We start from the raw sequence: 13,973 nt of genomic DNA on the forward strand, positions 1-13,973 counted from the left end.
TATATTCATTAGAGGTTTATTTCTATTGAGTAAGATATCTGGAACTTATTTGTAATAGCCATAGCCTGAGGAGTTTTGTTTTAATTGATGGTACAGTTTATTTTCATAACTAGATAAAAATACACAAAAAAGGTGAAAGTAACTATAATTTTTGTCTTATAAAAACAGTTAAGGTCAAAGACATGATTTTTTTTTCACACTTTGCTTCCTAACTAGTAGCTGCGGCCAAAAAGTACATAGTGTTGGGCAGGCTCCTTGCCACTGATGCATATGGCTCCAGGTTGTAGTTCACGAAGAGGTTTGAAAGGAATGCAGAGACTCTTGGCTCCCATAGATGGTGCACCAGGCTCAACGTCCTGATCCCTGTAGCATGAAATGTACAAAAACAAATGAAACACTAAATCAAACCTTCCCCCCACCCCCACACTTTCATTATTCTAAACAGGTGAAAAAAATCAGAAGGGGACCTTGCAGATTCAAAAAGCTAAACAAAAAAGAAAAGGAACTTGGACAGCATCGTTCAATAAAGTCATTGCTGAAGTATATTTCCTAACTTAAGATAAAGAAACAGGGCAAGCAATTTGAACACAGCAAATGTTTCCCAAACAGGAATGCTACAATAATCTGATAATCTGTTTATGGTCATAATGGTTAAGAGATAAATATTGATTAGGTCACTGGGAGAAATCACCTGCTCTTTTCAAATATTGCTATGAAATTTGTTTACTCAACCAAAGAGGACAGACAGGGCAATGACATGTAATTGTTTTGAATGTTGTTTGAACAATACTCTGCTCAAGCTACCTCATGTTTCAGCTAATAGTTAAATTGAAGTTAAAACATAAGCAAATGCTTTAAAAGAGACATCCATAAATTGATTCAAGGTGAGGTTTCCTCTGCACCCCTCAGACGTGATTCAAATACTGGAATGGCAGCAATGAATAAAATAAACTAAGATTACAACCCTGGCATTTATTACTACCTTGTTGTTGTTTTCTTGATCCAATCTTCACATTCTATGTTACCACAAAAAGGAATCTGCACAATCTGAAATGAGTGAGACAACAATATAAAATTCTAAACTTAGAACCAACAGCTTTGTTTCTGTGGGAAATGCAGTGCTGGAGGACAGAATCATGCACAGTACAAGATTTGACCTGCACATAATGCTTCTAATCATGACACGTGGTCTTCTCTCTCCTCCACTCTTCCCACCACCAACTACCCTAACCATTTTCCATGCCACCCATACACTTCAGTAATTAATAATTTAACGCTAATTGGTAGGAACTTTGTCCAACACATCAGAAGACTGCACTGAAACGCCATAAACATTTAATACAAAGCTCTTGTATCTAAGGAAATGGCTAGAGAAAATCCCATAACATTACAATTACAACATTTAAAAGGCATCTGGATGGGTACGTGAATAGGAAGGGTTGAGGGGGATCTGGGCCAAATTCTGTCAATTAGGACGCGATTCATTTAGGAGATTTGGTTGGCATGGACAACTTGGACCGAAGGGCCTGTTTCCGTGCTGCACATCTCTATGACTCTATTGGTTTTATCTTTATTCACATTTAAATTGATAGGTGCCATCTAACTGTGCCAAAGTATCGGACATGAACGGCTTAAAACTAACATAAGTAGAAGGCAATTAACTGAGATCATACCTTCCCTGAATCCAACTCTTGCTGAAATTGTTCCATTGTGTCAGCCAAAACCATATGCTCCTTTAGATCCTGAGCAGCTCTTATTCATAAGAAGAAAAATAATAAAAGATGAAAATGTAGCATAATCTCTAGTGCAGACCATGATAGCTAAGTTACTAATAGATTACTCTCCCTGCTGCACTGATTTCACAGTTCATTAGTCTACTACAGTGTTGATCTCCACATTGAAAGAAGAATCTTACACCACACAGGGATTCTGGAAAGAGGGAGGTGGCCAATGATGATAGGCTGAGTAAATTGGGCCTATATTTTCAGACATTTAGAAGAGTGACAGATGATCTCATTGAAACTGCAATAATGCAGAGATTGGGAAATCTCTCCTTCAGCGTTTTAGCAGGTCAATCAGTGGAAACAAAAAAAAACCACAGGGCAAGGTTTCAGACAAAGGGGTTCATCATTTAGGACTGATTTGAGGATATTATTTCATTCACACAGCTGTGAATCTTTGAAACTTAGTACCCAAAAGGGTTGTGGATGTTCCATCATTGAATATATTTGAGGCCATAATTGAGATATTAGTGACCTGTGATGGAATAAAAGGGATATGAGCAGCAGGCAGGAATAAGAATTTAAAGCTCAAGATCATTCACAATTGAATGCATGGCAGAGTAGTCTTGAAAGGGCATATCGTGTATTGCTGCTCCTATTTCTTGCGTTGTGTTTTTGCTGTTAATAGTGCAAAAGAGTGAACAAAACAGACGGTGCAATCAATGACAAAATATCATCAGGTCCCAGTGCTAGGACCCCAACTATTCACCATATAAATTAATTCAGATAAAGAAACTTAATGAAATCTCCAAGTTTGCAGATGACACAGAGCTATGTAAGATAGTAAACCATACTGCAATCTTACTGTGCTGCATGGCTCACTCCTATACCAAACATAAACCTAGTGGGGCTTGGGAGGTTGTTTTTTTTTAATCTTGCTGAGTCATAGATCCCTTTACACAGGGTAGAGGTTGAACTGATTAAGCAATATATTTTCCTCTTGTCATAGGACTGTGTCCAAAAGAAGCTCCTCTCCATAGAGGCTCTACCAATTTCTCAGGAGGTAGGCGGTTCCAAAGAAAGTGGTACAAATTTGAAACACATTCACGCTTATAGGACTTTACTGAAAAAGGCACATGGTGCATTTTCTGAGGTAATGCTCCACCAATTGTAGTCCACTTGCCAATTTTCAGCATCCTCTCCTCATACAGCATAAAATACTGTTTCTTTTCATATTGCCTTTCTAGAAAATGTCCTGCTGAGTGCAAGAAAAAGTGTATATCTTTATTCAGCAACAGTCACTGGGTAGTACAGAGCTTGTGGAATTGTTTAAACGGACATTGACTGTGAATCCTACAAGAGGAATTTTCACTGAGAATATGGAATACCGGTTATAAAGATGGTTTTGGATTTCCTCCAATAAATTCTTCAGCTTCATCTCAGCATCAACCTCTGCTATTGTCAGTTTGTTGATAGTATCTCGTCTGACGGCAACAAACTGATTATTTTTCATGTCCCGTGGTCCAACCTCTAGCCTGACTGGTACACCCTAAAATTGGAACAAATTAAAGAATATTAGTTCCATTCGAATGAAAATAACGAAGGATAATCCTAACTATAATATGCACTGAAGCTGGATCAGATGCTGCAACAGTTGTTCACAAATCTTTAATAAACTTGGAAGATTCAGAGTGCAATAATAAAGGATATCCAGAATACTATATGTCAGAGTAGAATTTTAAAGGAACATCCAATAGACAAATGCTGTAAGAGCTTTTACATCATTGTATTTACTATGGTTGGTGATAACATTCCAACCGGGGCAGATTCTCCTTAAATAAACATATCATAAAGTCCTATAGGGCAGATAAATTGCTGGCTGTATTAATAGAGCAAATATTTTTTGTTATTTAAACCCACAAAACTGAGTGTCCTTGAATCAAACCAGCTTTAGAGATTCATACACAGTATGAAGTAAAGTAATTGTACTAAATAATGGAATTCATTTTGTCTTGCACAAATCAGGATAAACATAAGAATGTCAAATTTCAAAGGAAGAACAATTTTTACTACATGAGAAAAGGTGTTGATTTGGTTAGTAAGTTCAGTATGGCTGGCTGAAGCACTGAGAATTCTATTGTGTCTCATACTTTTGTTTACTTTAAAAATATGCAATATCTGGGCAAATTGATTTGGCCTGCAATGCACAGATTCCTGTATATATGAAAAACTTTTTTCAATCTAGTATAAAGTGTTACTCCTTTGGAAATTTGACATTCTTGCAATTCCCATGAGAATTACAAGATAAAATGCTTATATTCAGCAATATTCAAGTTCTACACAACTAAGCAGGCAAAAGGAAAAGTACTGTTGATGCTGGAGATCTGGAGTAAAAACAAAGTACCGGAGAAAATCAGCAAGTCTGGTAACATCTGTTGATACAGGAAAAAGAGTTAACATCGAGTCCAAAATGACTTCTTGAGAACTATTTGCGTAATTCAATTTATTCCAATTACAAGAAAAAAAACAGGCTCTATGAAATACAGGTGTTGAAGACCAAGATAACATCAATGAGACCAATTTCAAAATTTCCAAACTCTGCTGCAGAGAATATGGAAATAATTTTGGTCCCAGAAACTGAATAAACATCCAACTTCTCTCTATGTAAGGTAAATATCTACTTCTTACATACCATTCATAACCTCTATCGTTTGCAACATGGGCACAGTAACTTCGCTCTGACAAATAAAACTAATCAAGGAGGGTTCCTGCATTTCAATAGATATATAAAGTAGCCACTTGCTTTCAACTCCCAGTGGTTGAACTTCCAGCCAGGTGAGTAGTTGTCCCTCAAGTCAGCCCGAGCACGAATCCCAACATTGGTCAACCGGTCAAGATACTGGCTACACTTTTTTATTAAACAGTCTTTGTCTTCTTCTGAGAGTGTGTTTGTGATTCCACATGGTATTATTATAACCTATGAAATAAGCAATTAAATAAAATTAAATAAGCAATTGTAAAATAATCATGAAACACATTGTATAAGGACTCCTTAATTGCTTGGGTAAATTCTGTGCTCATAAAAAGGTAAGAAACACTAGTACTGGAAAATGAAACTTTTTTTATTTATGGTACCTAGAAATACCATTGTTTATCTACAGATCAGGTACATTAGATGCAAAACTGTGTATTTGCAGTTAGCTTGTTGTCCAGATGACCACACTGTATAATAAAGTGAGTCTCAGCCAGACTGATTCAATGACATCACTGAAAATGCTGATTTGTTAAGGAAGAACAAATCAAAGTATAGAGTGAATAATGCATTATTCTATTAAACTGTGGATGTGGATTTTTAAATGTATGGTACGATTGTGAATATTTCTTAGAACAAAGGTAAAGTTTAAAACTTCAGCTTCACCCAGTTGAATAACATTGTATCCTTTTGTATTCACTTTAAAATCATTGATGCATCTTTGACTGGGTCCAGCAAACAATAATTAATCTTGTCAAAATCAAAGCCAGGGTTTCAATCTTAACTCGGGAGTCTCCCTGAAGTTAACCTTTGAATGAGTTCATAACATCAACATCCTGCTATTAAAAGGATCATTGATTTCAGACATTACATGAAAAATAAAGTTCCCTTTAAGTTATTGTATATTCCAATTCTCTGTGAGCAACACAATGGGAGATCTGCTGTCACAGCACATATACACTGGAAATCTCAATTTTGGTGTTATTGCACAATCCTTTCCACGTAATTTCCTTCCACATAATTTATAACTTTAGTCATAAACAATTAATCTACGAATGAGCAATTGAAACTTGCTCTCAAAATCCATTTTTGAGTATAGGAACAATAAGTTAAAAAAGTAGTTTCTTGCTTTTAAAAGAATTCATAGAGGCTAATTCACACATGCAACTGAGTTTAAAAATCCCTATTCCAAGTTTCCATTGTCAAGTGGTCATGGAATAAACATGTATTGTTCCCTGCAGCCCATAACTAGACTTTATATATTCTCAGTTTTAACTTTACTACAAAAAATTAAATACCAAAATATTTCAAGCCTATTTGGATACTATAATTTAGACCCCCATTTCACAACAATGACAACCCCAAATTGTGAACAGAGTCATAAACAATTTCACCACTTCACAAATTTTCATCTTGCAGAAACTTTGTTTTATAAAAAACACATACCTGTACACAAGCAACTCTTGGAGGCAATACCAGCCCTTGGTTGTCGCCATGGACCATTGTCATAACCCCAATAGTTCGAGTTGTAAGTCCCCAGGAGTTCTGATATGCAAACTGCTTCTCTCCAGGTTTCTTTGGATCTTCAAACACAATCTCAAACATCTTAGAAAAATTCTGTCCCAAATGGTGCGAAGTTGCTCCCTACAATTTCAATATTGGGAAAAGTTTATCCCGTACAAGTTTACTGCCTCCAAGAACTCATGAAACAAGTGAATGAATTTTAACACTCAAACAGGCAGTTTAATTTTACATCAGACGTTAAATTTTTTAAAATCCGAAACCTCAACCACATCCAGATTTAATAATAGGTCACTAATTGGACAGCTAATCTGCACCCAAGATGTAGGTTGGCTTCTTTTTTTTTTCAATGAGCTTTGAAACCTCTGATTTAACCCATTTTGCAGGGTTAACAGCGGTCACCTGCATTTCTCTAATCAGAGTAAACCACGTGGTGAGAGGGCCCTCCGAGACTCCCTACCGCCGGATCGGGAGGCCTGTGTTTAAGACCCACCTTCTCCAGAGGTGCGTAGTAACATCTTTGAACAGGTTTTACTTAAAAAAAGACAAGTTGAAGGGAAAGGAGAAAAATGCCATGGACAAGATAAGCACACTTTCAGCACTGTTATAGGCCAGCAGAAGTATGAAGGCTTCTCACTTCCATCGTAGGTTTTCCATCCCGCCCACCACCCCTATTCGACCCCACTGAGTTGTGGATAGGACTGACACAATCTAGAGAATTGTCTGCCAGAGTGGAGCCAAGTCTGGTGGATTGTTAGACAAGGAACCCCTCAAGTACAAATGTTGGATGCTGTGGAATTGAAATTTGACAATTTGGGAAATGCTGCCTGAGACTCTAACCCCCAACCTCAGTAACCTATACCTGCTCAAATCAGAAAACTGCTACCTTTAAAAGGGGTTGGATATGTACCTAAAGTCCCAATAACTTACAAGGCAACAAGAGCAGGAAAGTGAGATTAAGCTCTATGGTGGAGTCTGCAGGCAATGCCCCTGAAGTCTGAAATCCACCCTCATCCTTTTCCCTAGCTAGACCCCAAATATATTTCCACTTGCTGCACAGAATTAGTCATCCTTCTTCTATTTCAGTTCACCATTCAGCAAAATTGAAACTGGCGAAAGATTCAATGGTTCTAGTGGTGGCAGTGTGGTTAGCACTGCTGTCTCAGTGCCAGGGACCTAGGTTTGATTCCAACCTTGGTGAACTGTCTGTATGGAGTTTGCACATTCTCCCTACGTGTCTGCGTGCGTTTTCTCCAAGTGCTCCAGTTTCCTCCTACCGTCCAACGATGTGCACGTTAGGTGGATTGGCTATGCTAAATTTCCCCGTAGTGTCCAGGGCTATGTGGATTAGCCATTGTAAATGTGGGGTTATGGCGATAGAATGGGGAGCTCGGTCTGAGGGTCAGTGCAGGCTCGATGAGCAAAACAGCCTTTTTCCGTACTGTAGGGATTCTGTGATTCGAAAAAGTATGAAAATAATTTGATTTTCCAAAACCCCAAGAAAGAACTTTTTGCATCGCCTTTCAACTGTTATACTTTCGTAATGAAAAATCAAGTGATTTTCAGTCAAGATAAAAAATTTAGGTAGCAATATCTTGGGTACTGTTTATCAACCTGGATGGCTCTTCCGCTGGCTGATACAAAGGCTTCAACTGTAGTTGTATAGTCACCGCCTGCAAACTTTTCTTTTTCAGTCTTTCTTCCTTTTACCACAGGGATGGCAAGTAGATCCTCATATACTTGTGCATACAGTTCCAGAATTTGCAAAACCTGCAATGAGAGATATTTGATGAATGTTGAAAGAACACTAATATGCAGTTTGTAATGCAGGCATACTTGACAACACAGGCGTTAATGTTAATACAAAGAATCCAATTTATTTTTAAAAATCACCTCATTGAAATGACAAATTTAGATGCTCCAAAATAAACTAAAATAATGGAAGTCCAAATTATTTTTCTTTTCAGAAGCTAACCAAAGTAGCCTTTTGGTGTTGTGCTATCTAGGAGTAATGACACTGATACCAATAAGTGGAAAAAATGTCAGAAATGCTGATCGCTGCTGCCAAACAAGCTTTTTCTTTCAACCGGATAGATTCACAATCAATAAAGGCAATGGAATTGTCATAATGAGAGCTGAATTAATGAGTTAGAAAGATTTATAATTGTTTATTGCCCTTTAAATTGACAATTAATGACTTTTGGATTCCAACTGCAATGGTGCAAAACCGAGGACTCGTGTTGCAGTGACAGTTTCCTACCTCTGAGCTAGGAGACCTGGATTCAAATCCCACCTGCCCCGGAAATGTGTAGTAACATTTCTGATCAGGTTGATGAGAAAATATTGAGTAAAACTGAGATTTGGCTCCATCTTGTGGCCAGTTGGAACATTTTCTTAAATAAGAAATGGAAACTACACAGCACATGCTCCCACCTCTAAAAGGAAATACCATTTTTTTCCTCCATATTAAGTCGTACAACAATTTAGTTCAGTTTAGATTAGTGTTAATTTGTGACTATTTTAAAAGATGCATTCATATCTCCCAGGAATGGCAAGCATTATTCAATCATTCTGCATCCACCTTCTGATATTATACCTCTGCTGTGGCCTCCTCACGAGTAGCAAATGCTGTATGCCCTTCCTGCCATAAAAACTCACGAGTGCGTAGAAACGGTTGTGGGTGTTTGAATTCCCAACGCTGTGGATTTAAAAGAAACATTCAAAGTTATGATTGGTTAGGAGGTTGCAGGACTAATATAAATCAAATGAAACAAAAATTGCAGAAGATAATGTGAACGGACAAAAAAAGTAGTGCTGCAGAAACTGCAGGTCTGGCAGCATCTGTAGAGAAACTGAGTTAACGCTAACTCCAGTGACCATTCATATTCTTAAGATCAACCATTTCCTCCTGAAGGATTGCTGCAAGACCTGTTGTTTCCCAAGCAGTGTTTCACATTTCCAGCATCTATACTTGCATTGAAGGTACTGTGCAAGTTCATAAATGTAGAAAGTAATCATTGATACACAGGGAGAGCATAAACAAGGAATAGAGACTGAGTTAGGAGAGTTAATCAAATGTTTGATAGAAGATAAAAAAACTAAGATGAAATGCAGAGAGATAGGTGAATTTATGCATAGACTTAAAGGAAGTAGGAACAAGAAGGCCAAAGTTCTGTTGACAATGATGGATGTGCAAAAAGCAAGAGTTGAAGAATTGAAGAGTACAGAGGATAAAGTATGTAGATGGATGGTGCAGCAAAGGTAATGCTACAAAGGCTACAGAGGAATGCAAGGATTGGGATTTGATCACCATGCTGGGGATGTGAAATCCACGCATGTATGGAAAATACAGATCAAGAATCATTTGGTTACTTGTACTATCCTGCACTTAAGCTTCATAAACAAACCCAAGGTTACAGAAAGTCAGAAGAGAAAGCTGGCAAGAAAGGCACTCAAGTAATTGATGTGGATAAATGACAAAGCTAGGCAATAGTTTCACACTTTTAAGATTAAGATAGAGGCAACCATGAAAAGTGTTGCAAAGACTGAAGCAAGTTTGATGGCAGAGAGAATGAAGGATTTGAAGCTTGGCTATAGAATGAACAATGATCAACTCTCACAACCCAAAGCAAATTGTCAAATTTTGAATGGCTTTGAGGAAATACAAGTCATACCATGCTCTACCAATAATATTCATTTATACAGCATTTTAAATGTAGTGGCGTGCCCCATTGGGCTTCTGAGAAGAAATACCAAACAGGATTAAATCTTCAGCTACATAAATAGATACCAAAAACAGATGACAGAGTGAACTGGTATGTTAGACTGAAGAATAGGTCAATAGAGGTGTAGTGGCAGACCTTTAAGGAGGCATTTTGGAATGCACACAATAGGTCTATTTCCAGGAGCAAGAAAAATTCCAAGGGGCAGAGACATCATCCACGTTCAATAAGAAAAGTTACTGATCAGTACATTATCTAAATGGAAAGAGATTGTGAAGCTTTGAGATGAAAGAGGGTCTCAGTACATGATAAATCAAAATTTACTGTGCAAGTACAGAAAGAAATGTAAATGACATGATATCATTTAATGAGAGGGGTGTGGAATACAAAAGAAAGGAGCTTCAATGAGATGATCAGTCAATATTAATAGCTTCATGTAATTTATATTGGTTCAATGCATTCTTGTTTGAAATACTGAATTTTATTTGATCGCCCATGTGGTAACTGGAAAGTGACAGGGTGAAGAGCTCTGCCGTATCCCCTTGAATCCAAGATTAGTGTACTCAAGAAAGTTTCTGTTTTTACTAGAAAAAAAAAGTGGATGTGGAACTCAATAAGCAACTAAGTAGTCCTGTTTCCTCTTTCAAAACCTACAGAACAAGCTAAAGAATCAAATTTTTTTTTAAACTCATTCACGAGATGAGGGTGTGCTGGCTAGGCAGCATTTATTGCCCATCCCTAATTGCCAAAAGGGCAGTTAAGGGTCAACCACAATGCCGTGGGTCCGGAGTCACATGTAGACCCACCAGGTAAGGATGGTACTTTCCTTCCCCTAAAAGACAATAGTGAACCTGACAGGTTTTCCGACAATCGACAATGGATTCATGATCCTCATTAGATTGTTAATTCCAGATATTTTATTGAATTCACATTCCACCATCTGCCATGGCAGGATTTGAACCCGCACCCCGAGAACATGATCTGGGTCTCTAGATTAACAGTCTGGCAATAATACCACTAGCCTCCCGAGATGTTCCATCTAAAAATAATGTTTAATTAAATTATGGCTTCACACTCCTCCTGGATGTCAGAGTACTTAGTACTAAATTTTATATAAACCAATGATATCACGATCCAAGAATAAGCGGTAACCACAGATTTTTGTACTCCAACTTCCAAAGGGTATTTAAGGTGTCACACAAGAAGTGTGACAAAAAGCAAGATAATGATTTACACCGTTGTGTGTAATATATTAGCAGCGGTGGCAGCATCTGTGAAGGAGAAAACACAGCCAACGTTTCGGTTCTGAAACATTAACTGTTTTCTCCTTCACAGATGCTGCCAGATCTGCTGAGCTTTTCTAGCAACTTTGTTTTTGCTACGATTAACAGCATCAGTAGTTCTTTTGGTTTTTATATTAGCAGTGGTAGTGGATGGTTAAACGGAGAGAAAACAGAGTAGGAACAATTGGGGCACTCTCAAGTTAAGAGGATCAAATGCCACAGCATTAGGGCTGGGGCGTCAGTGACTTACAATTAGTGACTCAGATACAGACTGAGGTCAATGTTTCAGAGACTACATATGGTTGCTTATAATATAGAACCTGAGCTTTGCTGAGAAAAGAATTTTGTGGAAGCTTTTCATCTTCCATTTAACAGGATTTTTCAGAAGAATACCAATGTAAAGCATAAGCAACATTTATGTTTTGAGTGGAGATCTTATTGGTTGACAAACAGACTCTGATTGGTAGGCATCTATGTTTCATTGAAACATCCAGCCAAAGAGGACACAGGCTCTCTCTTTCGCCTTCTCTCCCTTCACGCCGCCAACTTCCCCCTACCTCCCTAGTGAAAAATATGACAATTTTTTTTTGCTATGAATTTTTCATTTCTGTATAATGCTTCCTTATTGCTCTATTTAAGAAGTTTCCACTTACATTAAAGGGTCAACTGACTCATACATGGATAAAACACAAACACATCGATAGGTATAAATATTGCCTTCAATACTTACCACTACGTTACACCACTGATTGAGTTTTATTGGCAAATCACGATGTGACTGGACCCATTTGGCATAAGCTGGGTACATGACTGACAAAAAGAACACAAAGACAAAATTAGCTTTTCCATTGAAGACAGGCAGCTCTTCCATATAAAGGTTCTTCACCTATAACATGCACTAGTTCAAACAAAAAATCATCAATCTGAAACATTAACAAATCTTCCTCTCTCCGAAGATATTGCCTGACTAGTTGAGTCTTTCTAGCATTTTGTTTTTATTTCGCAAAGGCGGTGCCAGGGATGACAAATTACTTGACTTAAGGAAATACAGGTAAACACAAAGACAAGTACTAGGCGTGATTGAGGGGACACAGTGAGGTGAATTTGGGGAAAAAAAAATTCACCAAATGGCAAGTCAAATCAAATTTAAATCACCAACAAAACAAAGGGTGATTTTCTTTGAAGCAGGTGCCTGCAAAGATAATGGATTGTTTTAATAGAAACAGTTGTGGAAACATATTCTAGGGTGATTTTTTTAAAAAAGGTAGCAAATTGAAGAGAAAATTAAATGCTCCTTCAAGTAGATGGCTTGAGCAAGCAAACATGCAATGAGCTGAATGTATTTCACACTTAAATTGTGCGGTTTGATCAAAAGATTGTGTTCAAGCCATGGTTCATTTCTCTAGCAGATAATCAAGTGTATAAAAGGGGAGTTGCTTTGTAGAGGTTACTGCAATCCACAAATTTGGAAAATAACTTGTGCCTACTCAGGCCAAAATCTGAAATTCATGTCACTATTTAAAGGCAACAGGGAGATGAGCAGGAAGTGTGGGTTTAAAATTTCACCAACTGAACGACTAAAAAGATCAAGAGGCTATTAATCTGATTGGCAGTTTGTGGAGACTAACTTTCGCATTCATGTGTAATAACAGCTGCATATTGATTGAATGCGAATCCATTGTAGATATCAAAAGAATGCTCAGATATTCTTAGTTTTTATAGCTATAAACTGCACTCATTAGCAAATCAATAAACCGATCAGAAAATCTTAACTAAACTACTTTCTACCTGTTTCACTTGTTGGTCGAACAGCAATTGGTTCTGCTAACTTAGTCTTCCCTGATCTTGTTACCCAAGCAACCTATTTTGGAAAAAAAATATTAATACCTCTGTGGAACAAAACAGTTTATATGCAAAAAGTTTCTATTATGATTGTTTCTCAGTCACGTGGCTGACTAGATTAAATTCTTCCATTCAAATACAGTATTTTACACAAACTTTCAAAACGAAAGATCATATTTTGGATCAAAAGCCATAAAAGCAAACTTTTAATCACTTATACGTAGTCAGGGGTCTGAGAGATGGGCATAGAAAGATAGAAAATCAGGCTGAATAGCCTACTCATGCTCTATCAAACTTGCTGTGCCCTTCTTCATAATCATGGCTGATCCTCTATCTCAATGCCATAGTACCCCTTTCTTCCCACACCATTTAACACCTTTTGCCCCTAAAAATCATTTCTTTTTCTAAACCAGATTAGCAAATTGGCTTCCACAACCTGTGGCAGAGAATAAGAGAAGTTCACCACAAATTCAAGTGAAGAAATTTATCATCTCAGTCCAAAGTAGGCCCAGACTATCCCAAAATTGAGACTCCTTTATTCTGAATCCCAACTCCAACTAGGCGACGCACCATCCTGGCAGCCAGTCTGGTCAGCCTTATATGTTCTAAACTGCAGCAAATACAGGCTCAGTCAACTCAACCTTGCCTCGTACAACAAATCTGTCGTCCCTCTGATGAATCTTAACTTCCAAACAGTTCACTGCACATATATTCTTGCTTTCAGCGACCTTTGTAGGTCACCCCGGTCCCTTTGACAAATTTTGATGTACATTCTGTTTGTCCTACTCAAGTTGGCAACTTCCACATTTATCCACATTATTCTCGATCTGCAATATATTCACCCACTCACTCAACTTGTCTAAATCTTCTTCATCTTTGCCACCCTCAACCCCAGGTAGTTGTGTATTGTGAGTAAACTTAGAAATATTATTTGATTCCCACATATTGGTATACATTGTGAATAGCTGGGGTCCAGCCACTGACCCTTGTGGCAGCCCATTTGTCACTGCCTTTCTCACCCATTTATTCCTAATCTTTCCCAAACAGTCCTTAATCCATGCCAGTATATTACCATCAATCCCATTTGCTTTGATATTGCACACGAATCCCTAATGTGGGACTTTATCAAAGG

The 13,973-nt window shown here is 37.7% G+C and overlaps 1 protein-coding gene across 2 annotated transcripts in view; it reads right to left on the reverse strand.

Annotated features, from left to right (window-relative positions):
• Nucleotides 1-13,973, reverse strand: part of eprs1 (glutamyl-prolyl-tRNA synthetase 1) — a 76,214-nt gene continuing 62,241 nt past the window's right edge. For both annotated transcript variants that reach the window (XM_048536199.2, XM_048536200.2), the window contains 10 exons: nucleotides 12,788-12,860; nucleotides 11,730-11,809; nucleotides 8,591-8,692; nucleotides 7,609-7,764; nucleotides 5,920-6,117; nucleotides 4,525-4,698; nucleotides 3,110-3,270; nucleotides 1,674-1,752; nucleotides 983-1,047; nucleotides 1-363 (listed from right to left, as the gene is read on the reverse strand). In XM_048536199.2, the coding sequence (XP_048392156.2) occupies nucleotides 213-363; nucleotides 983-1,047; nucleotides 1,674-1,752; nucleotides 3,110-3,270; nucleotides 4,525-4,698; nucleotides 5,920-6,117; nucleotides 7,609-7,764; nucleotides 8,591-8,692; nucleotides 11,730-11,809; nucleotides 12,788-12,860 (1,239 nt within the window). In that variant the 3' untranslated portion in view covers nucleotides 1-212. The remainder of the gene's footprint in view (nucleotides 364-982; nucleotides 1,048-1,673; nucleotides 1,753-3,109; nucleotides 3,271-4,524; nucleotides 4,699-5,919; nucleotides 6,118-7,608; nucleotides 7,765-8,590; nucleotides 8,693-11,729; nucleotides 11,810-12,787; nucleotides 12,861-13,973) is intronic.

The sequence above is a fragment of the Stegostoma tigrinum genome, chromosome 9 (genome assembly GCF_030684315.1).
Source record: "Stegostoma tigrinum isolate sSteTig4 chromosome 9, sSteTig4.hap1, whole genome shotgun sequence".
Lineage (NCBI taxonomy): Eukaryota > Metazoa > Chordata > Chondrichthyes > Orectolobiformes > Stegostomatidae > Stegostoma > Stegostoma tigrinum.